Raw genomic sequence first — 20,135 nt, 5'->3', positions numbered from 1 at the left:
TGTTTACCCAGCACATCTAAGTTCAGAGACCTTCAATTCTTCCCTTTGGGAGTCTGTGACTAATATCTGACTGTGACAAAACATCCTTACAATCAAAATTGTGCTTCTAAAACAACATTCTACATGCATCTTGGTCTAACTGAAGACTTGTATTCAGGAAATTTTAATTTCAGTAGGCATATCTTTAGATGATCCGTGTCCAGTCTACTTTCCCTGAACTGCTATTGTCTCTTATTCTTCTGTGTTCTTGGGCTTTGATTTTACTGAACTGATTTAGTCCACAAAGTTTAGCAGAAGATCATGCCAGAGTTCTCATAGCCAGTGACTCTATTGTTGTCACTTAAAATCATTCAGGTATTTGCTTTTGTGGGAACTTTCTTTCCCTTGTTTTGCCTTTATGATCCCATATTAAACAATTGTATAGTGAACATCCCAATAATCAGACATGTAATATCCATAAAATATTACCAAACAGTTCCAAGTCTATCACACAGATCTGAGGCAGTATACTCAATTCAGTCAGTTAACAAACCTATATCTTGCTAGGCTCAGCTCCATGAGAAAATCCATATCTTTTGTCTTATGTGTTGTAGTTGAATTTTATGGCTAGTAATCTGGTATAATAGGCAGGAAGGAGAGACACACTGAAGTAGCTGTAAAACATGGTAACTAAAGAATAATGTAATTAATAGAAAACTCAGTTTTAATCTCATAAATCTGTACCTTTTAAAACACTCAATTTGTTATATCCTCAAATCTAAAATTTGTGCATTAGTTCTTTGATATCACTGCTTCCCATTAGGGGACTGGGTGGGTGGAAAGGAACATTTTGAAGAGGGGCAAATCTTTTTGGGGAATAATGCTCTAGAACAGTGGTCCCCAACCATTTGGGGTTGCCGGGCTCAGGGGGTGTCGCCGGGCGCCCGGGGGGGGGGGGCTGGGCCCCCCCATAGCTGCATTCCGGGGCTGGCGCTCTCTCCCCCAAGCGCCGTGCGCCCGGGGCCGGCACTGGCGCTCTCCCGCCCCCTCCCCCCCCCCCCCCCCACCCCAAGTGCCATGCGCCCGAGGCCAGCGCTCTCTCCCCCAAGCGCCGCGCACCCAGGGCTGGCGCTGGCGCTCTCTTCCCCCCCCTCCCCCAAGCGCCGCGCACCCGAGGCCAGCGCTCTCTCCCCCAAGCGCCGCGCGCCCAGGGCCGGCACTAGCGCTTTCTCCCCCCCCATGCGCCGCGGGGGGTGAATCCGCGGCGCCCCCAGGGCCGGCACTCACAGTGCGCCATGCGCCCGGGGCCGGCTCCGGCACCGCGCATGCGCCACGTGCCCAGGGCCAGGCCAGCCCTGAGCACTTGGCGGGCGCCGAGAAATGTCCCCGCGGGCGCCATGGCGCCCTCGAGCACCGTGTTGGGGACCACGGCTCTAGAACCTAGGAATGAATGATGAGCAAGAAATGATGGTAGCATCAAAGTGATAGAAACATATCACAGCAACAAATTCTCTAATATTAATAATTTAATCAATTCCTTTTGCTCTGAATTAATGTGAAGTGTATGTCCATGTTAATGGCTTTTTAAATGTAGAGAATTCTGTTACATGTTTCTGTACATAGCACTTCAGAGAAGTTTTGTTCTTCACATTTGAAACAACTAAGCCTTAGGGTAGAGTAATACGAAAGCAGAGTTCTTGGTTTAGATTTAAAAAATAGGTCTTGAAGTCCTGCTTGTAACCACTGCTCTATCTTATCTCAGAACTGGAAGGGACGTTTAAAGGTTATTGAGTCCAGTCCCCTGCCCTCACAGCAGGACCAAGTACAGTAAACTTCTGATAATCCGGCACCTTTAGGACCCAGGGGGTGCTGTATTATCAGATTTGCCAGACTATCGGAAGGGGGGGCTATAAGGGGTCTAGGGTGGGGAGGGATGCCACCCCAGACCCCTCATAGCTCCCCCTTCCGATAGTCCGGCTCTGCCCCAAGCGTCCCTGATTCAGTTGCTACTGGTCAGTTTCAGCAGCGGCTGAATCGGGGACACCTGGGACAGAGCAGCTGGTGCTGTCTGGTAGCGCCAAGCCTTGGCACTGCCAGACCAACCCGGCAGCACCCTAGCTGCTCTGTCCCAGGTGTACCCAAGTCAGCTGTACCCAAGTAGCTGCTGCTGAAACTGATCAGGGGCTGATGCCAGGAAGCCTGGGGCAAGAGATGCTCTGCCTTGGGCTTCCTGGAGTCAGCCCCTGGTCAGTTTCAGCGGTGGCTGCATCGGGGACAGCTGAGGTGCTGCCGGGTTGGTCCTGCAGCCCCAAGGGGCAGCGCTATGGGACCTACCTGGCAGCACTCCAGCTGCTCTGCCCCCGGCTTCCCCGATTCAGCCGCTGGTCAGTTTTAGCAGCGGCTGAATCGGGGAAGCCGGGGGCAGAGCAGCTCCAATGGTCCGGCTGCCCAGAGCACTTCTGGGTTCCTGATGGTGCCGGACCATCAGTTTTACTGTACTGTTACTGACAGATTTGCCCCAGATCCTTAAATGGCCCCCTCCAAGGATTGAACTCAGGGTTCAGCAGGCCATTGCTCAAACCACTGAACTATCCCTGTCCCTTGTGATGGTACTTCAGGGGGTCCATGGAAAGTTTAAAATAGAAATTAAAATAAATGTATAGTATATAAAAACACGTTAGTTAATATTCATATGTTGCGTAATGATAAATATATTAAATACTTAGTTCTGTGATCATGTAACATGAATACATCACCCTGCTCTAACAGTTCTAGTACAATTAGAGTAATGGGAAGAGTTTAGTTGGGCAAGCAAAAATGGATCAGTAAATCAAAACAGGGACTCTGAAAAGAAAAGAACCCGGAGACCATTGTGCAATGTCAAATTCCACTTCAAAACAAACACAAAGTAAATGGAAAACACGAAAATATAGCAGTGTATACTTGGAGTTAAGGTTTACATGAACTAGCAATAAATCTAAACCACATCCATTATGCTTACTCTGTAAGAAGGTGTTAAATGAGAGCTTAAAACCAGCTAATCTTCAGCATCGCATTGAAATGAAATATGGCAAATGTTTCTAAGCCAACTGACTTTTTTGAGAACAAACTCAAAGAATTTAAGGCAAGTAAGAAATTTATCACATAGCCACAGGCAGTGACAATGCTAAGGCAGTGGAAGTCTCTTATCAGGTGGCTCAACTCATAGCCGGGGCAAGAAAGCTACACACCATTGGAGAGGAATTGATATTACCTGCAGCAGAGGAGATGCTGAGTGCAAAGCTGAGACAAGGCTGGCAAAAATCGGTTTAATTTCTCTAAGTTTGGCGCATAATTGACAAAAAGGTCCAATGTTAAGAAACAACTGACTGAGAATGTGTGGGAAAAGTCACTTTCTGTTCTTTGCAAATGGAGTCAAAAGGTATCACATACCATTCAAACCTCCTGTTAGTTGTCAGAGATAAACACAACAGAGAGGTCCAAGAGGACTTTCTCTTTTGCAAATCTCAGCCTCGCCAGTGCATGTGTGGGCAGTTTTTGATTGTGTTGAGTGATTTCATGAGGGAGTATCATATAGACTGCCAAAATGTGTGTAGATCAGCACTGATGGGGCTCGTGCAATGACCTGCCAATACAACAGAGTAGTTACTCTAGTTAAAGCAGTAACACCCTTAGCTGCATTCATTCACTGAATCACTCACAGGGAAGTGCTCACAGTTTAAAAAAAAAAAAAGCCTGCTGACCTAAGAATGGTTTTAGAAGAGTCGGTGAAGATTGTCAATTTAATCAAGGCCCATCTATTTGCTGCTTTGTGTGATAAGGTGGGCAGTGATCACAACCAACTTCACACAAATTCTCTGGCTTTCGAGAGGAAGAGTTCTCTCGTGCCTGTTTGAATTGCATGACGAAGTGAGGATTTTTTGCTGGACCTTCATTTGGGTTTTCTCATTACCTCATTGAGTTTCCTTGGCTAGCTAAGTTGGCTTACTTACGCGATATCTTCAACTACCTAAATGGGCTTAATCTAAGTCTTCATGGAAAAGCTCTGACCATCTTCCATATCCATGACAAATTGCTGCTGTGATCAAGAAGTTGGGCCTGTGGACATCTCAACTTGATCAGTCCAGCTATGATTCTTTCCCAAATCTGTCCAACTTTTTCGCCAGCTCAGAAATGCTACTCACAGATGATGTAAAGTCAGAACACTTGCCAAAATCTCAAAGTACAGCACCATGAGTCCTTTCCTATTATTGACAAGAACGATTGGATCAGAAATCCATTTGTGGACCTTGCTAACGCCATAAACACAAGTTTGACATCCCAAAAACAGGACAGTCTCACTGAACTATACTATGGCAACTCATTGAAGCTTGTCTTCAGACAAAAGCCCCTGACTGACTTTTGGCTACAAGTTGTTACTGAGTATCCAGAATTTTCTTACAAGGCTGCAAAATACTTGATGCCTTTTCCAACAACTTATATTTGTGAGACTGGATTTTTCTGTGCTGGTTGCATTAAAATAGAAGTACTGGAGGCAACTCAACATGGAATTGGATGTAAGGCTGAGACTGTCATCAATGCAACCAGACACCTGTGTTCTGTGATCCACTCTACAGCACCAGCCACCTCATTAAGTAAGTAAAATACTGGGTGTCCACACTGAAATGTAACAACTTGAAGCATTAATTTTTATGTATGAACATGAGTGTTGAATTTTGCACAGATACCACATTGTATATCTAAGTTTCTATCCTTATGTTCTTCCATGTTTCAGATTGACACCTGCGATGTTAGACAATGTGTGGCGGGAAACAGCATCGGTGTGACAGTCTGTGCTACGAATGGTGCACATGTTGAATGTGACCCTAATGTGTACCCATATACCTAATGTAACTTAAGCATGTTAATTATGAGTTATGTACATATTCTTCTGTTTGAATTATTCAATAAAAATATGTGGCTCCTCAAAGTTGTTACATTTCAATGTAGACTCCCTGTATATCTCACTATTATTCATTTGTATAACATGAAATAGTATACATGTCATCAAGTAATGGAATGTTTGAAAACTGTATTGTTTCGGAGGTCTGTAAAATTTTAATGGATTGAAAAGGGGTCCGTATGCTCAGAGGTTGGGAGCCACTGGAATAGAGTGACTGTTGTAGCTCAGCATTCAGCACATTTTCTCCTCCTAGCTAAATGTAAATGAGGGGGTTGTTGTGCAAAGCTATAAATAGAGGCAGAATATTAATGAACAATTGGAGAGTTCATAGACACGAGTCCATAAAGGTAGGAGGTTGTACTTCATAACTGAAATTGGAATAAGATTTTGAAATGAATTCAACTTAATGAGCAGCAGAAATAAATAATGGACTGACTTGAGAAGCTTAAGTGCTGAAGTTCAGTGTCTTGCTCTGAATAGCTTCTAGAACAGGGGTCAGCAACCTATGGCTCACTGCAGAGTCAGATACAGCTCTTCTGGAGCCGCAACATATGGCCCCCTACAAGATTGGAATGCCAGCCCTGGCTTCCTGAGGGGGAGGGCAGAGAAAAAGCCCCAAGACTCCCCACCCAATCCAGCATGTGAGGAACAAGCAGAGTGAAAAATGGCTCCATGCACTTCCATTTCTCTTCCCCCTTGCCCCCCCCCCCCCCACCTGCCCTCCTCCGGCATGAAGGAAAAAGGTGGAACCAAAAATGGCTCCGTGCGTGCTGCCATTTTTCTTTCCCAGGACACGTCCTGGATGCTTCCCCTGCAGCTCCTTCCTGGAAAATTTCTCCTGGCAAGTGGGAGAGGCGGGAGGCCGTGTTATGTGGTATGAAAGCAGTAAGTGCCCTCCCCCCCACACCTCATGCTCAGACCCCACATCTCCCTCACTTACCATCCCCCCCCTGCTTGCTCCTACTCCCTCCCCTGGCCAGATCTTGTACCCTCAGCCTCTCCTACACCCCACCTCACTCCCAGGTCCTGAATTAAGGATGTAAACTATGGAGTAATTTACTAGTCAAGTAGTCAGTGGAATTTCCATTGACTGGTTGATAGGCACTTCTGCATTCCTCCTACTGGTACTGTTGTACCTTTCAAAGGAGGAATGCAGAACTCCACATGCACCCTGGGGCCAGCGGGAAGTCCCGCTGACTCCAGGCTACACGCAGGCATTTGCTTATCGGATAGTCAACTAGTCCTTAACATCCTTATCCTTAACCTCTGTTCCAGGGCTATTTAGCATGCAGCCTACAAGCTGCATGTGGCCCATAACCTGTCTGTTTGGGGACTACGGTGCAGTTTGGGTTTACATGGGGCTCAACATGCGGCTCCTGGATGGGAGCCAAAACAAAAAGTAGTCAACATAATGGTCTTCTGTTGATACATGTTTTAGAAGTTAAATTCTTGGACTGTCATTGCTCATTGAAAGTGCTGCCATATGGATGGAAATCGGTTAATAGTGCATTTTATTAATATCAGCAGAACTGACTTAAATAGGGCCTGTGTTTTGTGTAGTCTTGCCGTAATCTTTGTTTTGATGCCCGTCAGTGTGAAAAAAGCTATCCTCATGTATATGCGACCATACTTAACTTGCGGCCCTTGGCGTGTGCTTTGAGTATCATTATGCCCTGCCCCCTTCCCCCTGGATTTCCAAGGTTGAGTAGTCCTGCTTCATCCTATTCACCTGCAGCCCTGTCCTGCACACTTAACCCCTCATTTTTGGCCCCCACCCTAGAGCTTAGGCAGTCCCACAATATCCACTAACCCTGGAATCCCAAAAGAGTAAATTGGTCCTCCCTGAGGGTTGGGGGGGGTTTTGGAGGGGCGTGGTTTGGTTTTTTGTTTGTTTGCTTGCTTGCTTGCTTGCTTGCTTCTCACTTGTATGGTTCCTGACTGATTTCCCCCCCCCCCCCCCCCCGTGCGTTAGTGGTTCCCAACCCAAAAAAGTTTTCCCCAATCCTGCCATAAGTAAAGACAATATTGAAACCTTTTGTGTTTGAACATAATTTACTTTATTTTAAAAATGAAGCCTGGCCTAGCCCCTTTCTGGCCACGGTATCATAACACTCCTGCACCCCCCCCCCCCCCACACCAATCCTGAGCCCATCATAAACCTGAACACCCTGTCCTGAACCCCTCATAGTCCCATATCCCCAAACTTCTGCACCCCTATCCCCAATCCCTTGCCATAACACTCCCGCACCCCCCATATGTCCCAACCCCTTGCCCTGAGTCCATCAAACTAAACCTCCTGCCCTGAGCACATCCTATGTCCACATCCCCAAACTTCTGCAGTTCCACACCGCTAGTCCCCTGCCATAACACTTCCAAATCCCCTTCCTGAGCCCGTCATTCACCTCAACCCAGACTCCTGCACCCCTACATCCCTAGCTTCCTGCCATACGATTGACAGAAGACAGTATGAATGTGTGCATGAAGCTGGATTTGACAATATGATGTAAATGTGAATGAACTGTACGAAAAGAAGCAGCAGCATAAGTCCCATTAAATAGTCTGTGATTTAAGTAAAACATTGTGCTATTATTAATCATATCAATTATCAATAATAAGTTGTATATTTTCAGTCATGAAAATGGGCATTCTTACACAGATCTTTGTTGATCACTTGTTCTGAATTTTGATGTAGTTTGGCTCTTTGATTTAGAAAGGTTGCCGACCCCCGTTCCAGAACCTAAAAAGATGGAACTAGGAGTACTTCAAGAAATGTATTACAACAATCTGAGCATGAATTTCAAACTTTGTTTAGTTTTATCTACAATTGCATTCCTCATGAAACTATCTAATCACTATGAGCAGTAACTGTGAAATCATTATTGGAAAAGATTCTTACTATAGGTTCTTATCAACCAGTACATGTTTGAGAATACCAAAGTTATCACAGAAGAAAGTGAGAACAGGGAAAATGTTCCATGCGAGTAGCTCTTTAAAAACTGTGTTTAATCTTTGTGACAGACTTTCCCTTTAACTTGTTAATTTTTTTCCCTATTGTATAAGCATGAAAATTACTATAAAAGAAAATTAAGTGTATCAGGTCATGCATGAAAAAGTAACAAATGCCAGAATTATTGTGTGGATGTTTTTTATAGTAGGTGCAAAAATTCCCAGTAGCGCTTCGCCTGTGTTTTTTAGAAACCACACTAGATGGCGTTTTTACTCTGGTTTTGGATATTGGCTTCGAAAAACTAAATAAAATGAACCGAAAGCCTTGTTAAAATAAATATGCAAAATAAAGTCTAGTAGCCATTCTCTTAATATAAAAAACAAACAAAAAACAAATTATCTCTCTAAAACCCAGGCAATAAATACTGAATGAATATTTGAACATTGACTTAATACAGCTTTGAAACTTATGCTGAAGAGAAATTCTGCTTTCCCTTTTTTTGGGAGGTGTTTTTTACAGTACTATACTATTTGCTTTCTTTTTGTCTGAGTTGCCGCCTGATTGTATACTTCTGGTTCCATGTGAGGTGTGTGGTTCCCTGGTTAGTTCATAACTCCGGTGTTTGTAAGGTTGAGGTTCCACTGTTACAGTAGCTATTGGGAGAAATAATATTTTCTTGTGGGACAAGCATTTTTCTTCATATCATACTCATTTGAATATTCTACGGGTTCTAGTGTTTCTCAGTGAGAGGATGCAAATGCCATGTGGTTTATTCTGTTACAAACAATGCATCCAGTATGGCTAAGATGAGTGAAGTTTTGCAAGCAAATAAGAACGCCTGACTGCACTTATTTTAAAATTGTCAGATTACTTGAAAAGAGGCAAATACTACCCATGAAGAAAGATGGAATCCTTTTGCTGATTGCCTATAAGATTTTATTTTAGATTGGCCCAAGGGACTAAGAATCTTTGATTCATATACACAACATATAGACTCCATGGTTTGCTAGACAATGACAAATACTAGTTAGAAGAAGCTTCTTGAGTATTGTTCCAAATATCAAAACCAGTGAAATGGCCTTTATTTCTGATGACTTAAAAAAAGTGTGAAAACCCCAACTGTATTTGAAATTATAGTTAGACGATCTCAAAACTTATGCTGAAAAAGCATTGCTTGTCTTTTGTACCATGTTGTTTTCCAGCATCTAATTGATCAGTCATCATATGCTAGTGTTTACTCACAACAGAGGAATCAGTACTCATTCTTCAATATGCAGAAGTTTGTTAAAAGTGGGGGTTTCTGTCTTCAATAATTCAGTTGCAAGCTTTGCTTCCCCTATTTCAAAAGCTTGTTCTTCAATGAAATACCAGAAAATCTAGTAGTGTAAATCTGAAAAATGTTATGGGAGAAGGCACAGCACTGATCATGGCAGTAGTTGTAGAACAGTGGACACCAACCAGTAGATCTTGGAGCGTCTGACAGGTGATTCTGAGTGGTTTGGCTGGGAGGCTATCAAGTGCTAGCACTTCAGCTGCCCCTTCCCACACTGCCCTGCTGCTCCTGCTCAGAGCGGCAGTCTGGGAACTGCCTGCTTGTTGTGCAGGGAGACAGAGGCCACGGGTGCTCATGTCACTCTGACTCCCTCCCCTGTACCCCATCGTCTCAGAATGAGGAAGATGGGGCTTTGGCAAAGGGGTGGGCAGGGGTATTTGGGTTTCAGGTAGATCCTGAACTGACTTAAATTCAAAAAGTGATATTGTACTTAAAAAGGTTGGAGACCACTGTTGTAGAATGATTGTTTCCATTATATGGCCTGGTGCATTCAAACATAGAACACTGCATGCAAACTGATAAGACTTCAGAACTAGTTTTTTCAGCATCTTAATTCAAAAAGTCTTGAAAAATATCCTCAGCGAATCTGTATAAGTGGACTCAATTGTAACTGAATTATGATTGTTGAGCAAAGATTGTAACTTATGTTTATAATATGAAATAATACAGATGTCTTAACACTAACATTTTTAACTAATTTAAAATGTATTAAAGTATTGAAATCAGGGTGTTTAATATTAAACTTTGTCTTGTAGTGTCAGATATTTGCCAATTTGGGTACATAAAAATACAATTCACTATTTTTCAATATTTTGTTCTTTACCTTTAACAGTTTTGTATAATTCAAGTGAAATAATCACTGAAACAAGTCAATTTAAAAAACCTACATGCATAACCTAATTAATTACAAATTGTAATCTAATATTGCAATAACACTTATTTCCAGCTACGTTGTATCCTCATACAACTGACTGACTTGCTCTTAAAAAAAAATTATTGAAAAATAGAAATATTCATGCAGCTCAGGAAGTTTGACTGATATACCTACAGTTTCCCTGTTCTATCTCTAGAAGCTATAGCTGCATTATCACAAGGTTTGTATGTTGCAGTTGTATCTTTTTTTGAGCTTGGCAGTGGCAGCAGCCTCACTCTCTCAAATGGAGCTCATTGGGATCCTGGGAAGGGTCTTGACACAGTGAATTCAGACAGTCGGGGGTTAACCCACAGTAGGTATACAGGGAAGTTGGCACTTATATATTCTATGTATTTAAATTATGTGCATGCATTTGGGATGGCAATGGGGGGAATACAAAAAAGAAAAATGTGAATTTCTTTTTTAAAGTTGCATGAATTTTTAGAGTGCTCATGATTTTTCATTTCTTGGTGTTGGCAGTGCTATATTCTTCTCCCATCTCTTAATACAATTTAGAAGAAACTAAACAATTACTGTAAAATTGCACTGTTTATAGTTGCTGGAGAATATTCAGGCTATTGTATTGAACTTCAAAGCACAAATGTACTAAAATTTAATGGTGTGTGTCTCATATCTCACAAACAGCTTAAAACAATGGCATCACCCATTCTTAACTCTAGAACACATTTAGGTTTTCCGGTTCATGGTGTTTATTTTTCTATTTTTTGTTTATTTTTAGACCACTTATGACTCATTTTTTTTAGGAGTGAAAAAAGTCAATTGTTTAAAAAAAAAAATTCCCCTTGAATTGTCTGAAATTGCCTCCCCCACCCCAGCACTGAAGTTCCACACTCCTGATAATCTTTTGCAAGCAAGTATGAGAAGTTTGGTAGAGTTTTCAATATTGAAGAAATTGTAGACTTTATGTAATCTTGAAAACCCTATTCTCAGATCTTTATTGGACTTTGTCACTTTTAACCTAAAAGAGGCAACCCTGCAAGTTAACTTTTTGATTAGGCTGAAGCTATCAGTGCTAATTCCTCCTTTTGTACGAAGCCTAGCAAAGTTTCCCAATTTTTTTTGATGTTTAAACAATATGGTACTGTGTGATTTGAGTTAATTAGCTTTCCACGTCCAATGTTGAAAGGTCAGCTAGATGTGCAACTTTAGCATCTAGAGCTATTTTACAGAACTATATATTCTGTGTGTCTGAAGTGTTTGAACTATTCCAAGCCTGAAATGTTGGGGATTTTTCTGAGTCCCTTGGGGGATTATATCGTTCTTACAAAGAAAATACCAGTGGCATCAAAAGGGTCTGTAGTTAGTACTATTGACATGACACACAGCTTCTGAATCCAAAGTTGTCAGCCTCCAGAAGATCAATCTACCTTTGCCCAAATAGTGTCTCCAAATTAATATCGGGTTTAAATGATGTGACATGGAATAGCCTCATGTGACTGTTTTTGCTTAGCATTTTTTATTTAGTTTACCATATGCTGTTTTTAAAATTTCTTGTAATACTAAAAAAAGCTCTCCACCAAGAGGGTTGTTTAGGGTGCCCAAGTAGAGAGCTTAGTTTTAAAAATGGGGGAAGCAGGCAAGAACACTACTAGAATGTAAGGATCTAAAAAGAATCCTGTGTTGCATAATTACCCTTGAAACGAATTGGAACTGATAACCAAATAAACCTGTTGGGAAGTTCAGATTTTTCACAACAGAACAAGAATCGCACTTTACATTTTGTTAATTTAGTTTAAATTTATATTTATTGTAAATTATCAGAAGGCTTGTGCCTACTACTCTGAAATTTTTGCCAAGGTCTTGGAATTTAAACAGCTTAATGCATTGGATCAGTGGTTCCCAACTGCCAGTCTGCAGACCGGTGCTGGACTACAAATTGCCGGCTGCCAGGCTGCAGCGGTTCTGGGGGCCAGGGCTGGGGTACACTGCTTATCACTTCCCCTCCCACTGCCACTTTTGGAATAGATTTGTCCTGCCCCACCTTTCAGCCAACCAGCACTAGTCGGGGGTGGGGTCTCCTCTCAGACATGGAAGAGCATTTCGCTGCACAGTAGGAGGGCTGTGCGAAGCCTGACATGGTAGCCTTAGAGCAGCTGTGACCTGGGCAGAAGTGCTCAGCTGGGAGGGGGGCAGGCACTGGGGGTTTCTGAGAATGAGGCTAGTGCTTGGAGGGGAATCTGGGGGTGGTGTTAGTATTGGGGAGCTGTAAGAGGTTTGGACTCTAAAAGGTATGGGGACTGATATTGAAGGGGCATCTGGGGTGGGGCACTGGCTCTGGGAGCAGGGCTAGTAGTGCGGGATTATGGGGGTAGGGCTGGCCCTGGGAGAGGGTTCTGGAGGAGTTGGGTGCAGTGGAGCTTTGGAAACAGGAGCTGGCACTTGGGGGTCTTGTGGTGAGGGACTATAAGGGACCTGGGACTGGCGCTGAGGCTTTAGGATGGTGGGGGGAGGCTGGTACTGGGGGGCTCTGAGGATGGGAGGCTGGCACTGGGGTGGGGGTTGACTGCAGAGGACTCTGGGATCAGTAGCTGGTGCTGGGTGGGGAGTCGAGGGGTAGGGGACTTTAGGGATTAGGGCTGGCACTAGGGGGCTGAGAGGGGCCAGGGTGTACCTTGGCTCCCAAAGCTGCTCTAAACAGTTGCTTCTGCCGTGGCAGCTGCCCACCACGTGTTAGACAAGCAACATTTTATTTGATAATTGCATATTTATTTGTGAATGGGTTTGCTGGTCCACAGTATAAAAAAGTTTGGAAACCACTGCATTGGATGTCTGCACCCTTCATTAGGAAGAGCACTGTCAATATAAATGCAAGATATTTGCTTCATAACTGCTCTTGGTATAATAAACCTGAATTTAAAATCATGATCTATCATGGTGGTCCTACAAATCAAGGGGCTCTGCATCTTTGCATATGCATACAATACCACAGAAATAATGTGCACCCAAGATTCAAGGATCAGTGAAGTGGTAGTGAATGAGAAATGTATTCCATGTCTTTCTTCATCAGTTACTCAATTATAAGAATGGAATAATCAATCATGCTGTTCTCTTGTGCATTGAATAAAGCAACAAATGAATAATAATCACAGCAGTCAGTCTGTCAGACGCCAGATTAGGAATTAGTGGTGGTCAAACTACATACCCTTTGTGTAGTTGCTGACATATTTGAGTGAGCATCTTATGATCTCATTGAATATACTGTTATGTTTGCCCCTCATGCTTCTCTCAAACAAGAATTGGAGTTTTTTGATTCCTCTTGAAATAACAAGGGAGTCCCTTCTGATTGCAGCTGTCTTGCAGCAGGAAATTGAAGTGTGAATCTGTAGGTGTGGTAACATAAGAATGGCCATACTGGGTCAGACCAAAGGTCCATCTAGCCCAGTATCCTGTCTGCCGACAGTGGCCAATACAGATGCCCCAGAGGGAGGGAACACAACAGGTAACCATCACATGATGCCTCTCCTGTCATCCATTTTCAGAGTCTAGGGACACCATTCCTGCCCATCTTAGCTGCTAACCATTGATGGACCTAACCTCCATGAATCTGTCTAGCTCTTTTGTGAACCCTGTTAAAGTCCTAGTCTTCACAACATCCTTTGGCACGGAGTTCCACAGGTTGACTGTGCTAAGTGAAGAAAAACTTCCTTTTGTTTATATAAACCTGTTGCCTATTAACTTCATTTGGTGACCCCCTAGTTCTTATATTGTGTGAATAAGTAAATAACTTTTCTTCACTTTTTTCACAGAAGTCATGATTTTATAGACCTATTGTATTCCATTCTCCCCCCCCCCCCCCCCGTCTCCTCTTTTCTAAGTGAAAAAGTCCAAATCTTGTTTAAATCTTTTCATATGGGACTCATTCCAAACCCCTAATTTTTGTTGCCCTTGTCTGAACAATTTCCAGTGCCAATATATCTGTTCTGAGATGAGGTGACCACATCTGTACTCATATATGCCTCAAAAGGATAGGATTCAAGATGTGAGCATCCCATGGTTTTATATAGAGGCAATAAGATATCTGTGTTATTCTCTGTCCCTTTTTAATGATTCCTAACATCCTGGTTCCTTGTTTTGTTTTTACTACCGCTGCACTCTGAGTGGATGTTTTTAGCAAACTATCACAGTTACTCCAAGATCTCTCTTGAATAGTTGTAGCTAAATTAGTCCCCATAGTATTGAAGGTAACACAGGTTTTATTTTCATTTTTGCATACCAGCCCATTGTAAAGGTTAATGGCATCAAAATATTCAGCATCCTCCCATGTCATTGTGCTTTCCTTGCAGGTAACATTTTAGTGGCTGTATTTTTTTAAATGTTTTGCATTGTCAGACAGATTAGAATAATAATCCTATCAAGCTAGGTTACACTAACTACCCATTTTTAGGAATGCATATTTTATTAACTTCATGCATAGGCATTCATTAATAATTTATTGATGCATCTGACGAAGTGGGTCTTTGCCCACGAAAGCTTATGCTCCTACACTTCAGTTAGTCTATAAGGTGCCACAGGACTCCTTGTCGCTTTTGCAGATTCAGACTAACGCGGCTACCCCTCTGATAATTTATATCTTTCATAATCAAACTATTTTAATTATGAAAAATATAAAAGTGGCATTTTCACGAGGAAGTCTTAAATGCGTACGTGGCTTCAGTAGCTCATAGACAAATCACTGAGTAATGTGTTATCTTAAAGTGGATTTGACTTGTCTTTCCAGATACAGTTAAAAAACTTCAGGACCAAAAGCATGACATGGAAAGAGAAATAAAGACTCTTCACCGGAGGCTCCGGGTAGGTCAACACCTATGATCCAGTGTGCAATTCCCATAAGAGGTGGGTGGGACACCATAAGGATGGTTCATTGCATGCACACACACGCGCACACATCCCTTTTTCTCTCCCCCCCTTTAGTTTCGGTTATTTCTACTCCAACTCATCTGAAGTGGGCTTTATCCTCAAAAGCTCATGATGATATATTTTACGAGTCTCCAAGGTGCCACAGGGCTGATCACTTTTACTAATTGGGGGAAGTGAATATTTGTGTGTTTAAAAGCAGTTAGAATTCTGGGGAGAGGTGCCTCAGCTCAAGGATGGACTTAAATATGTAATGTTGGGTTAAGTTTACTTAAATCATTAAAGAATTAACTATAAAATTAAACTGTATTTGGACAGATTTACATTTTCATGTCTTGTTAATACAGTTACTACTTAATAGATATCTTTTCTTTTACTTTTCTTTTTTAAAAAAAATTTAGGACCACCTCAGTTCTCCTGCTCCAAAACCCCACAGTGGATTACTGGTGAAATTATCTTCATATTTAAGCTTTGTTGCTTTAGTGCAGGGGTGTCCAAACTTTTTTCAAAGAGGGCCAGATTTGAAGAAGTGAACATGCGTGAGGGCTGACCATTTTGCCTGACATTCTTTGAACCATTAAAATTAAATGCAAATTAACTATTTTATGCAAAGTTTATTGCAAACGGCATACTTTTCGTTTCGTCACATGGATGACAAATCTAAACAGGTGTTAAATCACTCTGCCTTTCATATCTGAAGGCCAGATGAAAAAAAATCCAGGAAGCTGAAATATATGTCAGGAACATTGTAAAGTACATTACATATTATCAACTTTTAAGTTGAAAAAATATGAACAGGAACATAACACCAACTATACATGTTGTGTCCAAATATATTTATAACTGATTTAGACCAACTGACATTAACTGAGATTTTACAATGTATTCATCTCAATTGAAAAAAAAAAACTTGCCTACACTAATGTGAAGGGTGAAACTGAGATCTGGACTGCAGCACAGGAGAGCGCAGGGCACGCTGGCCTCACGGCGGCATGGGGGCAGGACGAACCCGCAGCCAAGTGGGGGAGCGGGGTTGCGGACGTGCCCTACATGGCAGGCTTTAGGACCGCAGCGGCCGCCATGGACGGCGGCGGCGCAGCGGAAGCGGCGCACTGTGCGCGCCAGTTCAGAGGAGCGCCAGGGAGCCAGGAGAGGGGGAGGAAGCGGGGGCTGTCCCCGCACTCTCAGCCCCAAAGCGGAGGTCCCGTGGGATCGGAGAGCGCAGGGCACGCTGGCCTCACGGCGGCCCGGGGGCAGGGCGAACCCGCAGCCAAGCGGGGGAGCGGGGCTGCGGACGTGCCCTACAGGGCAGGGTCTAGGACCACGGCGGTGGCGGCAGCGCAGCCCAAAGCGGCGCGCTGCACTGCGCGCGCCAGTTGAAAGGAGCACTGGGGAGCCGGGAGGAGTGGGGGCCGTATTAAATCCGACCGCCGGCCGCAATTGGCCTGCGGGCCGGACTTTGGACATGCCTGCTTTAGTGTGTTACTTTTGGACTGTCGAGTACTGTTATCACCCACTTCAATTTTTTTACTCCGAGTTCAATGTAACTTTGCATCAGGATAATTCTTTAATTTGAGCATCCTTGTTGCTGCTGTTTTAAAGTTTTGGTTATTTATAGGAGGAGTCTGCAGAATGGCGTCAGTTCCAAGCTGATCTACAGACTGCAGTGGTCATAGCAAATGATATAAAATCTGAGGCCCAAGAGGAGATAGGAGACCTAAAGCGTAGACTGCATGAGTCTCAGGAGAAAAATGAAAAGCTCACTAAAGAGCTGGAAGAAATAAAGTCACGCAAGTATGTTAATGAATACTGGAAGTTGTGTTTTTTATATTGCTTTTACATGATTAGAGATGTTAATTTCTTAGCTGTCACTGTTGAAAGTCAAAACAAGACTATCCTTTTGAGGCAAGATAATTTCAGCCTAAGATCTCTTGGTATGTTTCTAGGAACAATTTTGAAAGATGTTTTCTGGGGGGTTGTTTATTTTCCTTGACTACTTTTCTGCAGTGGAGGATATATAGCAGTTCTGACACTTTGGCACACACACACAAAAGATAGTTTAGTCTGTTTTAAGAGTCCATGAATTGAGCTTAGCCTCCCTGAAGAGGGCAGGGAAAGCAAGCAGTTTGTCTTTTCTGTGCTATTGAAAATTTGTTTTTCTTAGAGGAGCAAAACACAAGTGTATCTTAATTAGAAACGAAAAGGTTTGTTTTTTGACCATAGACTAATCATATAAAAGATGTTAAAATCTAACTTGTAGCTTGAATTGAGAGAGAAATCCTTTGAAGTTCTACAAGAGAGGGTTACTTTTAGATAACCTGTATAGGCTGGTAGTGTGAACCTTGGAATATTATAGGCATACCAACCTGCTTAAAACTTAGGTATTCTCACATCTGGTATTTGATTTCTAGTTATGGCATTGATTTATTTGAGACTAGAATATTACAAATGACAGTTTCAGAAGAAGAGGAGATTGTCCAGTCATACATGTAGTGTTCAGTTTCTTTGGACTATGGGATAATCTTTTTTGCTAACTTTATACTGTCAGTATAGCATAGTGTTATAGTTGCTACTCCAATACTTGGTATTTTTTGGAAAAAATAATTACACTATCAGAAAATAATCTGATATCACTGCATAGATCAGTCCATGAACTTCCAACAGTGAGCTGTTTAAAAAATGACTTTTTTTGTGTATTGAACAGAAGTAATATAGTATGCTTATCTAAAATGGAATTGTAGCATTTTGGAAACAAGTAATTTGGATTTTCTGAAGTTACTGTCCGTTTTCCTCAGTAATAAACCTTTACCTCGTCAACTAGTGCAGAGTTTTTTATAGTAGTAATTTTTCAGTGACCCTAATTATGTTGTTCCGGCATCTTTCAAAAAGCACAAAATTCAAAGAATCAGTAGCGCATATAGCTCAAACATAATACCCGACCTGAACCCTGACCATTATTTCTCTCTGTGTTGAAGCCAAAAAGCAATGTGCTCAAATTGCAGCAAAGAAGATTTAAGTTAGACATTAGGAAAAGCTTCCTAACTGTCAGGGTGGTTAAACACTTGAATAAATTGCATAAAGAGGATGTGGAATTTCCATCATTGGAGGTACTGAAAACCAGGTTAGATAGTGCTTGATCGTGCTGTGAGGGCAGGGGACTGGACTTGATCACCTCTTGTTCCCTTCCTATTTTTGTATTTAATGATTCTTAGTTGTTTGGTCTGCATAACTGTTAGTCTCTAGTCTGAATCAAAAGGACAAATCAGCAGTTAGTTATGTTTGTGATGTTTATACATGTTCCCATGATTAAAACCTTGTTTAAAGTGTCACACAAATTAACACTGATAAGCAAAGAACATTTGAACACCACAGCTGGGTCAGAAAAAATAATTTTTGTAGTGGAATTTTATATGTACTGCATATATGTAAGATGTAGAAAGCAGATTGGAGAAGGATATAATTGAAAATAAGAGATGACTTAGATGGTGATGACAAATCACTTTAATTTCAAGAGAAGCTACCAATTTGAATAGTCTGTCAGGTAGTAAAACTCCCAATTACTACTGACCTAGAAGATACTCATACCAGGAATATAAGGAGATTAATGCCTTAACCCAAAATATTATAGCATCCACTTTTGATAGATATTTCTAACCTAATCTTTGCATGTTCAAAATAGGAAGCTTGTAATTTATACTTTGCATGACAAGTCTCTGGTTTCTGTAGAAAATCTGTTCATTAAGTTGAAATGAATCAGACTAACTGCGGGTGGTGGTTGGTTGGTAGGTAGGTATCAGCTCACTACCCTGGTGGGTAAAATATATTGGAAGAATAAAAGTATTATAGGTTAAACCACTCTAATCTGCCACTCTGTTCTGGGAACATTTGTGGCCTGGCATGATTTTAGTTAGCTAGATGTTAACGTATGTGGCTAATAGGGATGTTAATTGCAATTAATCAGCTAGTAGAGTAGTGGATGGAATTTCCATCAGCTGTTCAATGAGCTGATGGGGGGGAGGGGGGGAGTGCTCACTATCCCCACTGTGGCTCTGCATTTTAAATGTAGGAGGGCTCTTACTACGTTTAAAATGCAGAGCTGCAGCTCAGTTATCTCCCGGGCCCGATGCAAGCCAGGACTGAACAGTCCCTGCTCATGCTGGCTCCAGGACACTGCAGCTCTTCCCTCCCTTCCCCCAATCCGGTCCCCCCAAGCCCTGGCTCCTGCCTCTCTTCTCCCCCTCCTTATCTCCTGCTGCCTCTGATGGAGGGAAGCAAGGGAGAAAGAAGTGAGTAGTTGACTACCTGATAAGTAGATCTCTAGTGGCCAAGCTTTCCAAAGTCCCATAAAGTTTGTTTACAGCCACCAGTCCTGGCTCTGTGTTCTATCATTTAGCTCTAATTTACCCCTAAATGTCTTCTAAGAAGTGGAAATGTTGGTAATGGTGCTAGACAATATTGCTTCTCGTGGTTTGGAAAATTCTGTAGTTTATCACTGGTCAGATCCTGAGAGTTGCAGACTAAAGAGGTTCCAAGCTATAGCTGCAAGTCCTCTAGAACTGATTTTTTTCCCCCTTGGAATCAGTGTTTACAATTGTAACCGAATCCTCTACTAAATGTTAACTTGAAAACAAGCTGACATCACATTCTCAGATACTGATTTCAGAAGTGCTTCCTAAATCCATGTTACTTGCAGAGCGTAATAAAATAATCTACTAGTAATTTATTTCCTAAAATCAGAAAAGTCAAAGATAGCTGAAATTGATTATTTAAAATCTTTTAAGATTCCAAAAGAAGTGTAACTGTGTAGCTGCTGTTGGAAAATGTAGCTAGCATGGTATTTGATCTGAAACTGAGACAATGAATAACATCTCAGATCCACATGGGCATGCGGAGGTACTTTTGCCAGACAGAACGATCCTCCATCACAGTGACAGTGAATGTCATAATCAACATAAACATAGGTTGAAAGGGCCCTTGCCTTCTAAAACCTTAGTGTCCCTTTGGCTTGCAGCTAGAGTTCAGTCTCAATTCTGTGGTGAACTTTAACATACACACTGCCACCCCTAAAAAAAATGCAGTGAACTTTTTTACTTATGCAGGCATAAAAAACTGTTCCCTTCAAAAATAGGTGTAACAGGGTGTGTTT

General features: G+C 42.1%; 1 protein-coding gene across 5 annotated transcripts in view; it reads left to right on the top strand.

Moving 5' to 3' along the window:
• Nucleotides 1-20,135, top strand: part of SPECC1L (sperm antigen with calponin homology and coiled-coil domains 1 like) — a 129,284-nt gene that overhangs the window by 45,768 nt on the left and 63,381 nt on the right. For all 5 annotated transcript variants that reach the window (XM_075897998.1, XM_075897997.1, XM_075897996.1 and 2 more), the window contains 2 exons: nt 14,853-14,926; nt 16,608-16,783. In XM_075897998.1, coding sequence (XP_075754113.1) covers nt 14,853-14,926; nt 16,608-16,783 — 250 coding nt within the window. The remainder of the gene's footprint in view (nt 1-14,852; nt 14,927-16,607; nt 16,784-20,135) is intronic.

The sequence above is a fragment of the Pelodiscus sinensis genome, chromosome 15 (assembly GCF_049634645.1).
Source record: "Pelodiscus sinensis isolate JC-2024 chromosome 15, ASM4963464v1, whole genome shotgun sequence".
Taxonomy (NCBI): Eukaryota; Metazoa; Chordata; order Testudines; family Trionychidae; genus Pelodiscus; species Pelodiscus sinensis.
The sequence above is the reverse complement of the archived record's forward strand: the minus strand, read 5'-3'. Positions and strand labels throughout refer to the sequence as shown.